Genomic DNA, 15854 nt, shown 5'->3' on the forward strand with positions numbered 1-15854 from the left:
AGGAGACAGCGCGGAGGGACAGGAAGAGGCGTAGACTCCCATGGGAGTCTATGCCGGAAGTGTGTGCAAATATCTGCACCCCCCCCCTGAAAGGTGCCAAATGTGACACCGGAGGGGGGGGAGGGTTCCGAAAAGCTGAAGTTCCATTTTTGTACTCCGCTTTAAAGGAAAGGGTCAGGCACCATTGAAACGAATGGACGGCTCTAGAGCCTCACCGCCTGCCTTGTGGCACTGTGAGGAAACTCTACATACATACAGCTCAGAATATGGGCGGGAAAAAAACTTTGCCCAATTCTGATTAGTTAATGTGGGTAGAAGGGGCGTGCCGAGCGCGCTCATTCGCTCCCCGTTGCAAGGAAACTGAATCCCCGCCTTGCCAGGTCTCTTAGCAACCAGACGCGTCTCTCTTCCGGATAGTTGATAGGGTTGCCATAGTGACGGGTCTCAGTCCAGGTGAAGCGCAGTCCGCCATGTCCGCTCAGGTCCTCGTCTCCCGGCCCCCCGCCCCGCAGACTGTCCCCCCTCAAAGCCTGCCAGTGCGCTCGGTGGAGGCGCCCTATAACACCGGGGAGAGCTCCTCGTCCGGCCTGGCCACCGCCGGCTTCCGCACCGCCAAGTACCTCCTGGAGGAATGGCAGCAGGCCGGCTACACGTCCTTCTACCAGGCGTTCAGTGACCGGGACGGCTCGGAGAAGAACCGCCATGAGGCCAAGCAGCTGTCGGCGGAGTTGGAGGCCCGGGCACAGCGCAGCCAGGCGGACTCCACCAAGAAGCTGGGAGAGAGGCTGCTGGATGTCCACTACTGGAGGGCGGAGCTAGAGAGGGAGATCCGTGACGTCACCGCAGAGACACACCTCCTCCTGCAGTGCAAGAACCGCCTGCAGGCGGCGCTGGACGCCACTGAAGTCCCCTTCACCATCTCCACCGACAACCTGCACTGCCGGGAGCGCAGAGAGGGCGGGGAGCTGGTGCGCGATGGGGCGGAGATAGAGCTCATCAAGGTAAGAGGGAGGGGCTTACCAAACAGGGGAGGCGTGGGGGTGGAGCTTACCAAGGGGCAGCGCTGGGGTGGAGCTTAACAAGTCACAGTGGATATGGGAGGAGCTTATCAAAGGGCAGTACTGAGGGTGGAGCTTACCAAAGCACAGTGGATGTGGGAGGAGCTTATCAAGAGGCAGTACTGAGGGTGGAGCTTATCCAAGCACAGTGGATGTGGGAGGAGCTTATCAAAAGGCAGTACTTAGGGTGGAGCTTACCAAAGCACAGTGGATGTGGGAGGAGCTTATCAAAAGGCAGTACTTAGGGTGGAGCTTACCAAAGCACAGTGGATGTGGGAGGAGCTCATAAAGGGGCAGTACTGAGAGTGGAGCTTACTAAGGCACAGTGGATGTGGGAGGAGTTTATCAAGGGGCAGTACTAAGGGTTGAGCTTACCAAAGCACACTGGATGAGGGAGTAGCTTATCAAGGGGTAGTTCTGAGGGTGGAGCTTAGCAAGGTACAGTGGATAAGGTGGAACTTATCAAAGATCAGGCCTGGGGGTGGAGCTTACCAAGACACAGCAGATGGGGGTGGAGATTATCAAGGGGTAGGAGTGAGGATGGAGTGTACCAAGGCACAGCGAGGGAGGAGCTTATCAAGGGGCAAGACTGGAGGTGGAGCATGCCAAGGCACAGGAAATGAGGGCGGAGCTTATCATGGATCAGGGCTGAGGGTGGAGCCTAGCAAGACACAGCAGATGAGGGTGGAGCTTAATAAGAATCGGGACTGGGGTGAAGCTTACCAGGGCAAAGCAGATGAGGATAAAGCTTATCACAGATCAGGACTGAGGTGGAGCTTACCAAAGCACAGCAGATGAGGGAGGAGCTTATTACAATCAGGACTAGGATGGAGCCTACCAAGGCACAGCAGATGAGGGCGGGGCTTATATTGAGGTAAGTCTTTGAGCAGTCAAAGACCATAGAGATGAAGACCATGGGGAAAGTCTCTTTGGCATGTCCCCTTAGGTGAAGTCCTACAATGAGTTTCTAGGAAAATCCATGCAGACCCAAAGCCCCTACAACCACTGGGGCCTTTAAAAATTTGCATTGTCCATTTACTGCTTGAGGGCAGCAGCCCCTCAGGCTCTGGACTCCTCCTGGGGAGAGAGAACCCAGCTTTCCAGTGCTTCAGACTATTTATCACCTCCCCAGCCCCCTTCTGGACACTCCTTTCCGAGGATTGGCTGGAGCATGATAAATAGGCTGGTTATTTGAATCTCCCTCCCTAAGCTCTGGAAGATTCTTCAGAGGCAGGGAAAAGCAATCAAACTCCCAGCCTGTGAAACCCTAACTAGACCAGGACAATCGCTGCTCACTTGATTACAGAACTAAATTTACCTATTATCCTACACTAGGGGGGGTGCTATAATAGCAAGTAACAAGGGGTTAGGTTTACTCAAGGGAGGGTTAGTGTTAGAGTGACAGTATCGGCTTGTAATAAACAAACTGCAAGTAATGAAATCCTCCTTGCTTCTGATTTCTGATGTCACAGAAGAGGGGCGGGAGCTTCCGTTCATTCCACTTCTCCCTGGAAATGTGAACGAAATGGACGCATCGTTATTGGGCTCGCCAGTCAGACAGGAGACACAGGATATACATATACACTCACCGACCACTTTATTAGATACACCTGTTCATATGCTTGGTAATACAAATTGCTAATCAGCTAATCACATGGCAGCAACTCAATGCATTTAGGCATCTAGACGAGGTGAAGAAGACTTGCTGAATTTCAAACTGAGCACCAGAATGGGGAAGAAAGGGAATTTAAGTGACTTTTTCATGAACCTCTGGTTACACCCAAGGTATGCAGAATACCATCTCTGAATGCACAACACATCGAAACCTTGAAGCAGATGGCCCACAACAGCAGAAGACCATACCGGGTGCCACTCCTGTCAGCTAAGAACAGGAAACTGAGGCTACAATTCGCACAGGATCACCGAAATTGGACAATAGAGGATTGGAAAAACGTTGCCTGGTCTGATGAGTCTCGATTTCAGCTGCGACATTCAGATGGTGGGATCAAAACTTGGCCGTAAACATGAAATCATGGATCCATCCTGCCTTGTATCACCGGTTCAGGCTGGTGGTGATGTAATGGTGTGGGGGATATTTTCTTGGCACACTTTGGACCCCTTAGTACCAACTGAGCATCGTTTATACACCACGGCCCACCTGAGTATTGTTGCTGACCATGTCAATCCATTTATGGCTCCTTCCAGCAGGATAATGCACCATGTCACAAAGCTCCAATCATCTCACCACTGGACAATGAGGTCCCTGTACTCCAATGGCCTCCACAGTCACCAGGTCTCAATCCAATAGAGCACCTTTGGGATGTGGTGGAACAGGAGATTCCCATCATGGATGTGCAGCCGACAAACCTGCAGCAACTACGTGATGCTATCATGTCACTATGGACCAAAATCTCTGAGGAATGTTTCCAACACCTTGTAGAATCTATGCCACCAAGAATTAAAGCATTTGTTACCTCACCTTATATTCCTGATATGTGCCTGCTGTACCATGTACTTGTATGAGAAAGTCTCCCGTTTTCTTTGCATTGCTTCCTTTGACCCCTTTCACACTGAGGCGCTTTACAGGCACTACAGCGCTAAAAGTAGCGCCTGTAAAGCGCCTCTCCTGTCTCTCCAGTGTGAAAGCCTGAGTGCTGGAGCGGTGCGCTGGCAGGACGGTAGAAAAAGTCTTGCAAGCAGCATACAGCGCTCCTTCACCGCTCTGCCCATTGAACTGAATGGGCACCGCTGCAGAACCGCTGGCAAAGCGCTCCTGCAGCGGCGCTTTGCGAGTCATTTTAACCCTTTTTCGCCCGCTGGGGGGTTAAAACCGCCCTGCTAGCGGCCGACAGCCCTGAAGCCCCAGTGTGAAAGGACTCTTTGTGTGAAATCCCTGGTGTTCCTGCCAGTTCCTCTTATTAAAAACTGACCGCACTAAGCAGGAGAACACATTGTGGTCAGCTCTCTAGCTGCATTGTGGTCAGCTCTCTAGCTATGCTGGGAACTTTCTCCAATGATCAGACTTGTCCCCCCCCCCCCCCCCTGCACAGCAATTCACTGGGAAGCTCAGTGTGCTGCTGCTTCTCCTCACCCAGCTCTTTTGCAGCTAAGAACAGAGGGAACGTGATCACTTAGAAAAAAGGGTACCTAGAATGTTTTTTGTTTTGCCTTTTACAGTAATACCTCGGATTGCAAGTAACGCAGTTAATGAGCATTTGGCAATACAAGCTATTATTTTTAAAAAATCCTGGCTCGGTTTGCGAGTGTTGTCTCACAATAGAAGCAGGATTCAAGCCTCTGCGGTGTGCAGTACCGCATTTGGCCAGAAGTGCGGGGGTGCCAGTGACACTCAGAGCCACTCGGGTGCACTCGGAAATACTCGGAAACACTCCGTTCCCGAGTGTTTCAGAGGCTTTCCGCATGCATCCGAGCGGCCTCCAAGTAGTTCCGAGTCTCTCTGGCGCCCCCCCGGCTCTGGCCACATGCTGTACTGCATACAATAGAAGTCAACGTGGAACAAATTATCTTCGTTTCCATTGACTTCTATGGGGAAACTCGCTTTGATATGCGAGTGCTTTGGATTACAAGCATTCTCCTGGAACGGATTATGTTCGTAATCCAAGGTTCCACTGTCATTTCTATTTAAGGCTGGGTTCACACTTGTGCGATAACAGACATCGCATGTGATTCGCACCGCATTACTGTGCAGATCACATGCGATGTATGTGCAATGCAAATTCAGTCATACGGTTTGTATGGCTGAATTTGCATCGCAGTCGGACCAACATGGTGCAGGACCCTTTTTTTTGGTCCGCACTGGAATCGGTTTGCATGGGTATTTAGACCCATGTGATCCGATTCCTGTCTGATTCCAAAGTTCACACTGCGATCTGCGAACCAATTTGGGGGTGTCAACTTTACAAGGACACCCGCAACGGTTCCCAGATAGCAGTGTGAACTGCCTGCGAGTCCAATGTGATGTGGGAACCCGCACAGGAATCGCTGTGGTTCCCGGATTGCACCAGTGTGAACCCAGCCATAAAGTGATCATAAAGGATCTTTTTATTTTTTTAAATAACATACATGTTATACTTACCTCCACTGTGCAGCTCGTTTTGCACAGAGTGGCCCCGAACATCCTCTTCTGTGGCTCTCGTGGCTCCTCCCCTCATCAGATAACCCCCTGGGAGAAGCGCTCTCCTGGGGGTTACCTTGTGGGCGCGTTCCCAAGTTCATCATTTGGCGTCCACAGACATGAATGCTGGAGTCGGCCCTGCCCCCCCGGTGCCCCGTCTCATTGGATTTGATTGACAGCAGCAGAAGCCAATGGCTGCGCTGCTATCAATCTATCCAATCAAGAGCTGGTACCCTGTAGAGAGAGAGACAGCGTGTCCCCACCGAAGAGATGAAGGGGCTCAGGTAAGTAAAATGTGGGGGCCGGTGACTGCCAGGTGGTTTTTCTCCTTAATACATAGGATGCATTAACGTGAAAAAAAAAAACGCGAAGGTTTACAACCCCTTTACACTGAATAGGTTGTTTTACAAAGTGATCATTTACAATCACTTTAAGGCAGTTCTGAAGGCAAAAACGGGGTACTATCAAGGTGCCTAATAAAGTGGCCGGTGAGTGTAAATGCCAAAAGCATTGAGGTTTCCATTGAAAAGTTCATACATATGAGAGCACACCTCCTGAGTACATTGCACATCATAAACCAATATGGCCATACACATCAGCATAAGAATCCCGGTGATAATCTACGTTTCCTCTCTCTCTCCTAGGAAGTGGAGCTGATTAGGAACGTTCAAGAACTTCTGAAGAGGACCCTGGAGCAAACCATCCAGCAGATAAGGTAGAGCACATAGTGGGGGGCCCATAGGGCAGATAGCGGGTGGTGGATGGGTGATCCAGAAGATAAGGAATGGCAGATAGTGGAACAAACCAACCCACAAGGTATAGATAATAATGATGGAAGGCATCCAGCAGATAAGGTGTAGATTATAATGGTGGGTTCCATCTATCAGACAGAATCTAGCAGACTCTCACTGTCACCGCTCTCATCATTGCTTCATATCACCTGAATCCAAACCAAAGATAATCATTTTTTTTCAGATAAAACCATAAAGTTTATTTAATATTTTTTTCTGGAAGGAGCACACATAACATCAGAACAAAGAGTTATGCAAAGAAAGCGTTTTGACAATTGCAGAATCATACGACTGCAACGACATATGTCTATAGCTGGGCATACACAGGCGGGTATTTATACAAAAAATAAATATAAAAAATAAAAAAAAAATAAAAATAAACTGCATAGCTATTCATCCAACAAAACTGCTAGTACATTCGTTGTGTATTAACGGGGCAACATTGAATGTCTTCAGGTTATATCTTCTACAGGTTGAATGTTATTCATTCACAAAAAACACAATAGTCCAGGAAAATACCGCATTGTGGCCGCTAGATGGAACTGAAGATTATAGAAAATTATTACTTATTTCATATGATCTTTGGCAACATCTATAATGAAGTGTTTTCTCAAACCACTCTTTTTTTTTTTTTTTAATGAATAATATTTGACCTGTAGAAGAAATAATCTAAGGACATTTGATTTAGCCCCGTTCACACAGACAAATGTACTCATAATTTTGTTAGACAAATAGCTGTGTGAATTTTTTTTTTTTTTTTAAACTACACCTTTTTAAAACCTTTTTCTTCTATAGATTTTCAGTTCATTTGTGTATAAAATGCATTGTTTCTGTAGGAGTGTATACAGTGACTGTACAATAAAATTGTAATGCGTTTGACAAGCTACCCTTGGCTACAACTGTTTTGATAAAGCCTCACCTTCATCAGAGCTTTCCTTAGTAAGTATATAATAAATATTCATTATTTAAGATTAAAAATATAGCGGCAGGAGGAGTGAGACCCACTCATTTGGCTTCATCATGGTAGCAGTTCATAGTAGTTCGGGGTAATAAAGTTTTAGAAGACCTTCTTAAAGTGGCCAACTGATATAATAAACTGGTTAGTGGTTCCACCAGAGTATAATAGGAACAGAATTATCAGGGGCTTAAAGGGAAACTATATTTCTTTTTTTGGTCATTTCTATTATAGATGTTTTTAAGTTTTTAAACCGTTCATCTGTTTTTGTTCTCCATACACAATCTTTGCTTTACAAATAAACTTATAATACATGACATAGGATTCCTAGAGCACTATGGGTTAGCTAAAGAGCAAGAAACAGCCTGCTTAGAGGCAGATGTTCTCTGATTGAAAACTTTGAAGAGGGCCATCTAATAAGGGACAAGTCACCCATCTGACTTACCCGATTTTGATGAAAGGCTAAGGCCTCGTTTAAATGAGTGTACTTAAAGCGGAGTTCCACCCATATAAAAGTCAGCAGCTACAAAAAGCGTAGCTGCTGACTTTTAGTAATGTCCCATGGTCCAGCGATGCGGGCGTATGAAGCCCTGCTCCTCTCCCCCTCCTCTCTGCGGCGCCAGCGTTGTCACTGTGGGAGCCTGGCTGTGGCTTCACAGCCGGGCATGCACTGCGCATGCGCGAGCCGCGCTGCTCACTGTGACTGGTCGGGTAATAATCTGGGACCTGTGACGTTTCCCAGATGATTGCCGAGAGGGAGGGGGGAGAGGTGATCTCCCTTCCGGTGCCCCGGTGCCCCGGGAGGAAGTGGGAGCTGGATCCTTCTAAAAAGAGGGTATCCACTCCCCCCCCAAAAAAATGACATGCCAAATGTGGCAAACCTTCACTTAGACCCCTTTCACACTGTGCCGCCACCAGTGTCAGCGGTAAAGCGCCGCTTTACTGTCGTTTTAGCGACGCTATTCGGCCGCTAGCGAGGCAGTTTTACCACCCCCACTAGCGGCCGCAAAGGGGTTAAATCCGCCTGCAAACGCCCCTGGAGCGGTGTTTTGCCGGCGGTATTGCAGCGCTGCCCTATTGATTTCAATGGGGAGGAGCGGTGAGTTCTGGCAGGACTTTTTGTGACACCCTCCAGCGCTGCGCACCGCTCCAGTGTAAAAAGCCCTCAGGCTTTCACACTGGAGTGAATGGAGCAGCTGTTTAAGGGCGGTTTGCAGGCGCTATTTTTACCACTATACCCTCCAGTGTGAAAGGGGTCTTAAAGGGGAAGTTCCATTTTTGGGTGGAACTCCGTTTTAAGCGTACACCCCTGCGAGGGTCATGTTTTTCTGCATGGGGGTGCACAGGCATTCCAAGCATCCCCATGCCAGCAGCCCCATCCATCTCAAATGGAACGCTGCAGCCGCACAGATACAGCCATTGCTCCAAATTTGACGGCCATGAGGGTGTCAGTGCACACCCCCAAATGCACACTGTTCAGGGATCCACATGGTTGTCAAATTGGGAGCAGCTCCTGCATTTGTACAGCCACTGCATCCCAATTGACATGAATGGGACTGCCTGCATGGGGATGACCAGAACACCTGTGCTGTGCATCCCCATGCAGGCAAACACGACCCTCGCAGGGGTGTACAGTTAAAGCGGAGTTCCACCCAAAAGTGGAAATTCCTCTTTAACCACTTACCTACCGCTATATAGTCATATGACGCCCGCAGAAACCCTTCGTCCCTCCGGGCGGGCATCATATGACATCCTGGGATTCCCTGCATTGTGGAGAGCGCGCGCGTGCGCGCCGCCGCATCACTTGGGACCTGATGCGCGTGCCCAGCGGCCTCGATGTCCGCCGGGCACCCGCGATTGCTCTTCACAGTTCTGTCAGGTGAGAGGAGACCAATCCGTGTGTTCCCATTACAGAGGAACACCGATCGGTCTCCTCCCCTTGTGAGTCCCCTCCCCCTACATTAGAATCACTCCCTAGGACACACAGTTAACCCCTTGATCACTCCCTAGTGTTAACCCCTTCCTTGCCAGTCACATTTATACAGTAATCAATGCATTTTATAGCACTGATCGCTGTATAAATGTCACTGGTCCCAAAATAGTGTCTACAGTGTCCGATATGTCCGCCGAAATATCGCAGTCACGATAAAAATCGCAGATCGCCGCCATTACTAGTAAAACATAAATAAATGCCATAATTCTATCCCCGAATTTGTAGATGCTATAACTTTTGTGTAATCTAATCAATATACGCTTATTGCGATTTTTTTTTACCAAAAATATGTAGAAGAATACATATAGGCCTAAACTGAGTAGCTGAGCAGTTAACTCATCAGTATGTTTTAGCAATGCTCTGAATGCAAAAAAAAAAATAAAATAATAAATGCACATTTTTTCTTTTAACAAATAATATATATAACTTTTTTTTTTTTTTTTTCAAAAGTTGGATTTTTTTCCCCTCACATAACTGTTTCTGTCCTATAGTTTCTTTCATTTAACAAATGAGACTCAATTGGTCAAGTTGACATGCCAACATACTTATCTCTGCGTCAGTCCTGGTCACCTGCTGCCATCTGGTGTCGGATGCTGGCTTTAATAGGAGAGAATATTTATTAAAGTGGGCCATCAGCCTTTTTTTTTTTCAAATGTTCCTCTCCCCTGACCCCCCACCCCTCCACACACACCCTACCTATAAGGATGAGCTCAGACGTGTTCGCAGCTCCACATTCCCACGCTCGCCAGGAAGCTGACACTCTGCAGCGCTAATCACAGGTAATGAGACATTTCCCGATCTGTGCAGCCGCGGAACAGAAAATGTCTCACTGCCTGTGATCAGCGCTGCGGAGTGTCAGCTTTCTGGCGGGCACAGGCATGTGGAGTTGCGAACACGCCTGAGCTCATCCTTACCTACCTAGGACAGAATTGCAAGAAAAAATAAATTTTCTAAGCTAAAATATTTTTTTCCCCTAAAGTGCAGGTCCATCATTCTTGTCTTTGAGGATGATGTGCCCAGACCCTGCAAAGAAACTCCGGGGTTGAGGAAATACTGCATCGTGGCCACTAGATGGAGCTGAAGATTAAAGAAAATAAATACTTATTTCCCATCATCTTCAGCAACATCTAGTGGCCATATCACTTTTTCCACATTTTGTGATGTTATTCCAAAATGGATTAAATTCATTATTTTCCTCAAGATTCTACAAACAATACCCCACAATGACAACGTGAAAAAAGTTTGTTTGAAATCTTTGCAAATGTATTAAAAATAAAAAAACGAAAAAAATCACATGTACATACAGTGATTATAAAAATTCTACACACCTCTGTTAAAATGTCAGGTTTCTGTGATGTAAAAAAAAAATCGACAAAGATAAATAATTTCCGAACTTTTTCCACCTTTAATGTGACCTATAAACTGTACAACTCAATTAAATAACAAACTGAAATCTTTTAGGTGGAAGGAAGTAAAAATAAAAAAATAAAATAATGTGGTTGCATAAGTGTGCACACCCTCTTATAACTGGGGATGTAGCTGTGTTCAGAATTAAGCAATCGCATTCAAACTCATGTTAAATACGAGTCAGTACAGACCCGCCACCATTTAAAGTGCCTCTGATCGTATCCTACAGCAAAAGCCATGGTCCGCAGAGAGCTTCCAAAGCATCAGAGGGATCTCATTGTTAAAAGGTATCAGTCAGGAGAAGGGTACAAAAGACTTTCCAAGGTATTAGATATACTATGGAATACAGGGAAGACAGTCATCATCAAGTGGAGAAAATATGGCACAACAGTGACATTACTAAGAACGGGATGTCCCTTCAAAATTGATGAAATGACGAGAAGAAAACCGGTCATTTATGCTGCCAAGAGGCCTACAGCAACTTTAACCACTTGCCGACCGCCGCACGACTATATACGTCGACAGAGCGGCACGGGCAGGCAAAAGGACGTGTATGTACGTCCTTGCCTGCCCGCGGGTGGGGGGTCCGATCGGACCCCCCCCCGGTGCCTGCGGCGGTCGGCAAATCTCCCCCGGCGATCGGAGGTGAGGGGGAGGCCATCCATTCGTGGCCCCCCCCTCGCGATCGCTCTCAGCCAATGGGATCATTTCCCTGCCTCTGTATTGTACACAGAGGCAGAGGAAATGATGTCATCTCTCCTCGGCTCGGTATTTTCCGTTCCGGGCCGAGGAGAGAAGACTGCAATGTAAGTGCACTACACACAGTAGAACATGCCAGGCACACTAAACACCCCGATCCCCCCCCCGATCGCCCCCCGATCCCCCCCCAATCACCCCCCCCCTGTCACAAACTGACACCAAGCAGGTTTTTTTTTTTTTTTTTTTTTCTGATTACTGTATTGGTGTCAATTTGTGACAGTTACAGTGTCAGGGCAGTGAGTGTTAGGCCCCCTGTAGGTCTAGGGTACCCCCCTAACCCCCCCTAATAAAGTTTTAACCCCTTGATCACCCCCTGTCACCAGTGTCGCTAAGCGATCATTTTTCTGATCGCTGTATTAGTGTCGCTGGTGATGCTAGTTAGGGACGTAAATATTTAGGTTCGCCGTCAGAGTTTTATAGCGACAGGGACCCCCATATACTATCTAATAAATGTTTTAACCCCTTGATTGCCCCCTAGTTAACCCTTTCACCACTGATCACTGTATAACCGTTACGGGTGACGCTGGTTAGTTTGTTTATTTTTTATAATGTCAGGGCACCCGCCGTTTATTACCGAATAAAGATTTAGCCCCCTGATCGCCCGGCGGTGATATGCGTCGCCCCAGGCAGCGTCAGATAAGCGCCAGTACCGCTAACACCCACGCACGCAGCATACGCCTCCCTTAGTGGTATAGTATCTGTACAGATCAATATCTGATCCGATCAGATCTATACTAGCGTCCCCAGCAGTTTAGGGTTCCCAAAAACACAGTGTTAGTGGGATCAGCCCAGATACCTGCTAGCACCTGCGTTTTGCCCCTCCGCCCAGCTCGGCCCAGCCCACCCAAGTGCAGTATCGATCGATCACTGTCACTTACAAAACACTAAACGCATAACTGCAGCGTTCGCAGAGTCAGGCCTGATCCCTGCGATCGCTAACAGTTTTTTTGGTAGCGTTTTGGTGAACTGGCAAGCACCAGCCCCAGGCAGCGTCAGGTTAGTGCCAGTACCGCTAACACCCACGCACGCACCGTACACCTCCCTTAGTGGTATAGTATCTGAACGCATCAATATCTGATCCGATCAGATCTATACTAGCGTCCCCAGCAGTTTAGGGTTCCCAAAAACGCAGTGTTAGCGGGATCAACCCAGATACCTGCTAGCAACTGCGTTTTACCCCTCCGCCCGGCCCAGCCCAGCCCACCCAAGTGCAGTATCGATCGATCACTGTCACTTACAAAACACTAAACGCATAACTGCAGCGTTCGCAGAGTCAGGCCTGATCCCTGCGATCGCTAACAGTTTTTTTTGTAGCGTTTTGGTGAACTGGCAAGCACCAGCCCCAGGCAGCGTCAGGTTAGTGCCAGTAGCGCTAACACCCACGCACGCACTGTACACCTCCCTTAGTGGTATAGTATCTGAACTGATCAATATCTGATCCGATCAGATCTATACTGGCGTCCCCAGCAGTTTAGGGTTCCCAAAAACGCAGTGTTAGCGGGATCAGCCCAGATACCTGCTAGCACCTGCGTTTTGCCCCTCCGCCCGGCCCAGCCCAGCCCACCCAAGTGCAGTATCGATCGATCACTGTCACTTACAAAACACTAAATGCATAACTGCAGCGTTCGCAGAGTCAGGCCTGATCCCTGCGATCGTTAACAGTTTTTTTGGTAGCGTTTTGGTGAACTGGCAAGCGCCAGCGGCCTAGTACACCCCGGTCGTAGTCAAACCAGCACTGCAGTAACACTTGGTGACGTGGCGAGTCCCATAAGTGCAGTTCAAGCTGGTGAGGTGGCAAGCACAAATAGTGTCCCGCTGCCACCAAGAAGACAAACACAGGCCCGTCATGCCCATAGTGCCCTTCCTGGTGCATTCGCCAATCCTAATTGGGAACCCACCACTTCTGCAGCGCCCGTACTTCCCCCATTCACATCCCCAACCAAATGCAGTCGGCTGCATGAGAGGCATTTTTATGTCCTCCCGAGTACCCCTACCCAACGAACCCCCCCAAAAAAGATGTTGTGTCTGCAGCAAGCGCGGATATAGGCGTGACACCCGCTATTATTGTCCCTCCTGTCCTGACAATCCTGGTCTTTGCATTGGTGAATGTTTTGAACGCTACCATTCACTAGCTGAGTATTAGCGTAGGGTACAGCATTCCACAGACTAGGCACACTTTCACAGGGTCTCCCAAGATGCCATCGCATTTTGAGAGACCCGAACCTGGAACCGGTTACAGTTATAAAAGTTACAGTTACAAAAAAAGTGTAAAAAAAAAAAAAAAAAAAAAACACAAACAAAAATATAAAATAAAAAATAATAGTTGTCGTTTTATTGTTCTTTCTCTCTCTATTCTCTCTCTATTGTTCTGCTCTTTTTTATTGTATTCTATTCTGCAATGTTTTATTGTTGTTATGTTTTATCATGTTTGTTTTTCAGGTATGTAATTATTTATACTTTACCGTTTACTGTGCTTTATTGTTAACCATTTTTTTGTCTTCAGGTACAGCATTCACGACTTTGAGTGGTTATACCAGAATGATGCTTGCAGGTTTAGGTATCATCTTGGTATCATTCTTTTCAGCCAGCGGTCGGCTTTCATGTAGAAGCAATCCTAGCGGCTAATTAGCCTCTAGACTGCTTTTACAAGCAGTGGGAGAGAATGCCCCCCCCCCCCACCGTCTTCCGTGTTTTTCTCTGGCTCTCCTGTCTCAACAGGGAACCTGAGAATGCAGCCGGTGATTCAGCCAGCTGACCATAGAGCTGATCAGAGACCAGAGTGGCTCCAAACATCTCTATGGCCTAAGAAACCGGAAGCTACGAGCATTTTATGACTTAGATTTCGCCGGATGTAAATAGCGCCATTGGGAAATTGGGAAAGCATTTTATCATACCTATCTTGGTGTGGTCAGATGCTTTGAGGGCAGAGGAGAAATCTAGGGTCTAATAGACCCCAATTTTTTCAAAAAAGAGTACCTGTCACTACCTATTGCTATCATAGGGGATATTTACATTCCCTGAGATAACAATAAAAATGATTAAAAAAAAAAAAAATGAAAGGAACAGTTTTAAAATAAGATAAAAAAGCAAAAAAATAATAAAGAAAAAAAAAAAAAAAAAAAAAAAAAAGCACCCCTGTCCCCCCTGCTCTCGCGCTAAGGCGAACGCAATCGTCGGTCTGGCATCAAATGTAAACAGCAATTGCACCATGCATGTGAGGTATCACCGCGACGGTCAGATCGAGGGCAGTAATTTTAGCAGTAGACCTCCTCTGTAAATCTAAAGTGGTAACCTGTAAAGGCTTTTAAAGGCTTTTAAAAATGTATTTATTTTGTTGTCACTGCACGTTTGTGCGCAATTGTAAAGCATGTCATGTTTGGTATCCATGTACTCGGCCTAAGATCATCTTTTTTATTTCATCAAACATTTGGGCAATATAGTGTGTTTTAGTGCATTAAAATGTAAAAAAGTGTGTTTTTTCCCCAAAAAATGCGTTTGAAAAATCGCTGCGCAAATACTGTGTGAAAAAAAAAAATTAAACACCCACCATTTTAATCTGTAGGGCATTTGCTTTAAAAAAAATATATAATGTGTGGGGGTTCAAAGTAATTTTCTTACAAAAAAAAATAATTTTTTCATGTAATCAAAAAGTGTCAGAAAGGGCTTTGTCTTCAAGTGGTTAGAAGAGTGGATGATGTGTGACATAAGCTTCTAAATGTTGTGCATAAAATGCCAGGACAGTTCAAACCCCCCCCAAATGACCCCATTTTGGAAAGTAGACACCCCAAGCTATTTGCTGAGAGGCATGTCGAGTCCATGGAATATTTTATATTGTGACACAAGTTGCGGGAAAGAGACAAATTATTATTTTTTTTTTTTTTTTTTGCACAAAGTTGTCACTAAATGATAAATTGCTCAAACATGCAATGGGAATATGTGAAATTACACCCCAAAATACATTCTGTTGCTTCTCCTGAGTACGGGGATACCACATGTGTGAGACTTTTTGGGAGCCTAGCCACGTATGGGACCCCGAAAACCAAGCACCGCCTTCAGGCTTTCTAAGGGCGTAAATTTTTGATTTCACTCTTCACTGCCTATCACAGTCTCGGAGGCCATGGAATGCCCAGGTGGCACAAACCCCCCCCAAATGACCCCATTTTGGAAAGTAGACACCCCAAGCTATTTGCTGAGAGGTATAGTGAGTATTTTGCAGACCTCACTTTTTGTCACAAAGTTTTGAAAATTAAAAAAAGAAAAAAAAAATTTTTTTTTTTGTCTTTCTTCATTTTCAAAAACAAATGAGAGCTGCAAAATACTCACCATGCCTCTCAGCAAATAGCTTGGGGTGTCTACTTTCCAAAATGGGGTCATTTGGGGGGGGGTTTGTGCCACCTGGGCATTCCATGGCCTCCGAAACTGTGATAGGCAGTGAAGAGTGAAATCAAAAATGTACACCCTTAGAAATCCTGAAGGCGGTGATTGGTTTTCGGGGTCCCGTACGCGGCTAGGCTCCTAAAAAGTCCCACACATGTGGTATCCCCGTACTCAAGAGAAGCAGCAGAATGTATTTTGGGGTGCAATTCCACATATGCCCATGACCTGTGTGAGCAATATATCATTTAGTGACAACTTTGTTCAAAAAAAAAAAAAAATAAATAAATAAATTGTCACTTTCCCGCAACTTGTGTCAAAATATAAAATATTCCATGGACTCAACATGCCTCTCAGCAAATAGCTTGGGGTGTCTACTTTC

The 15854-nt window shown here is 46.7% G+C and overlaps 1 protein-coding gene across 1 annotated transcript in view; it reads left to right on the plus strand.

Moving 5' to 3' along the window:
* Positions 1-396: 396 nt before the first annotated feature.
* TEKT4 (tektin 4) overlaps positions 397-15854 on the plus strand; it is a 114783-nt gene continuing 99325 nt past the window's right edge. The window contains exons 1-2 of the mRNA XM_073636415.1: positions 397-1001; positions 5838-5908. Coding sequence (XP_073492516.1) covers positions 471-1001; positions 5838-5908 — 602 coding nt within the window. The 5' untranslated portion in view covers positions 397-470. The remainder of the gene's footprint in view (positions 1002-5837; positions 5909-15854) is intronic.

This window comes from Aquarana catesbeiana, linkage group LG06, assembly GCF_042186555.1.
Source record: "Aquarana catesbeiana isolate 2022-GZ linkage group LG06, ASM4218655v1, whole genome shotgun sequence".
Lineage (NCBI taxonomy): Eukaryota > Metazoa > Chordata > Amphibia > Anura > Ranidae > Aquarana > Aquarana catesbeiana.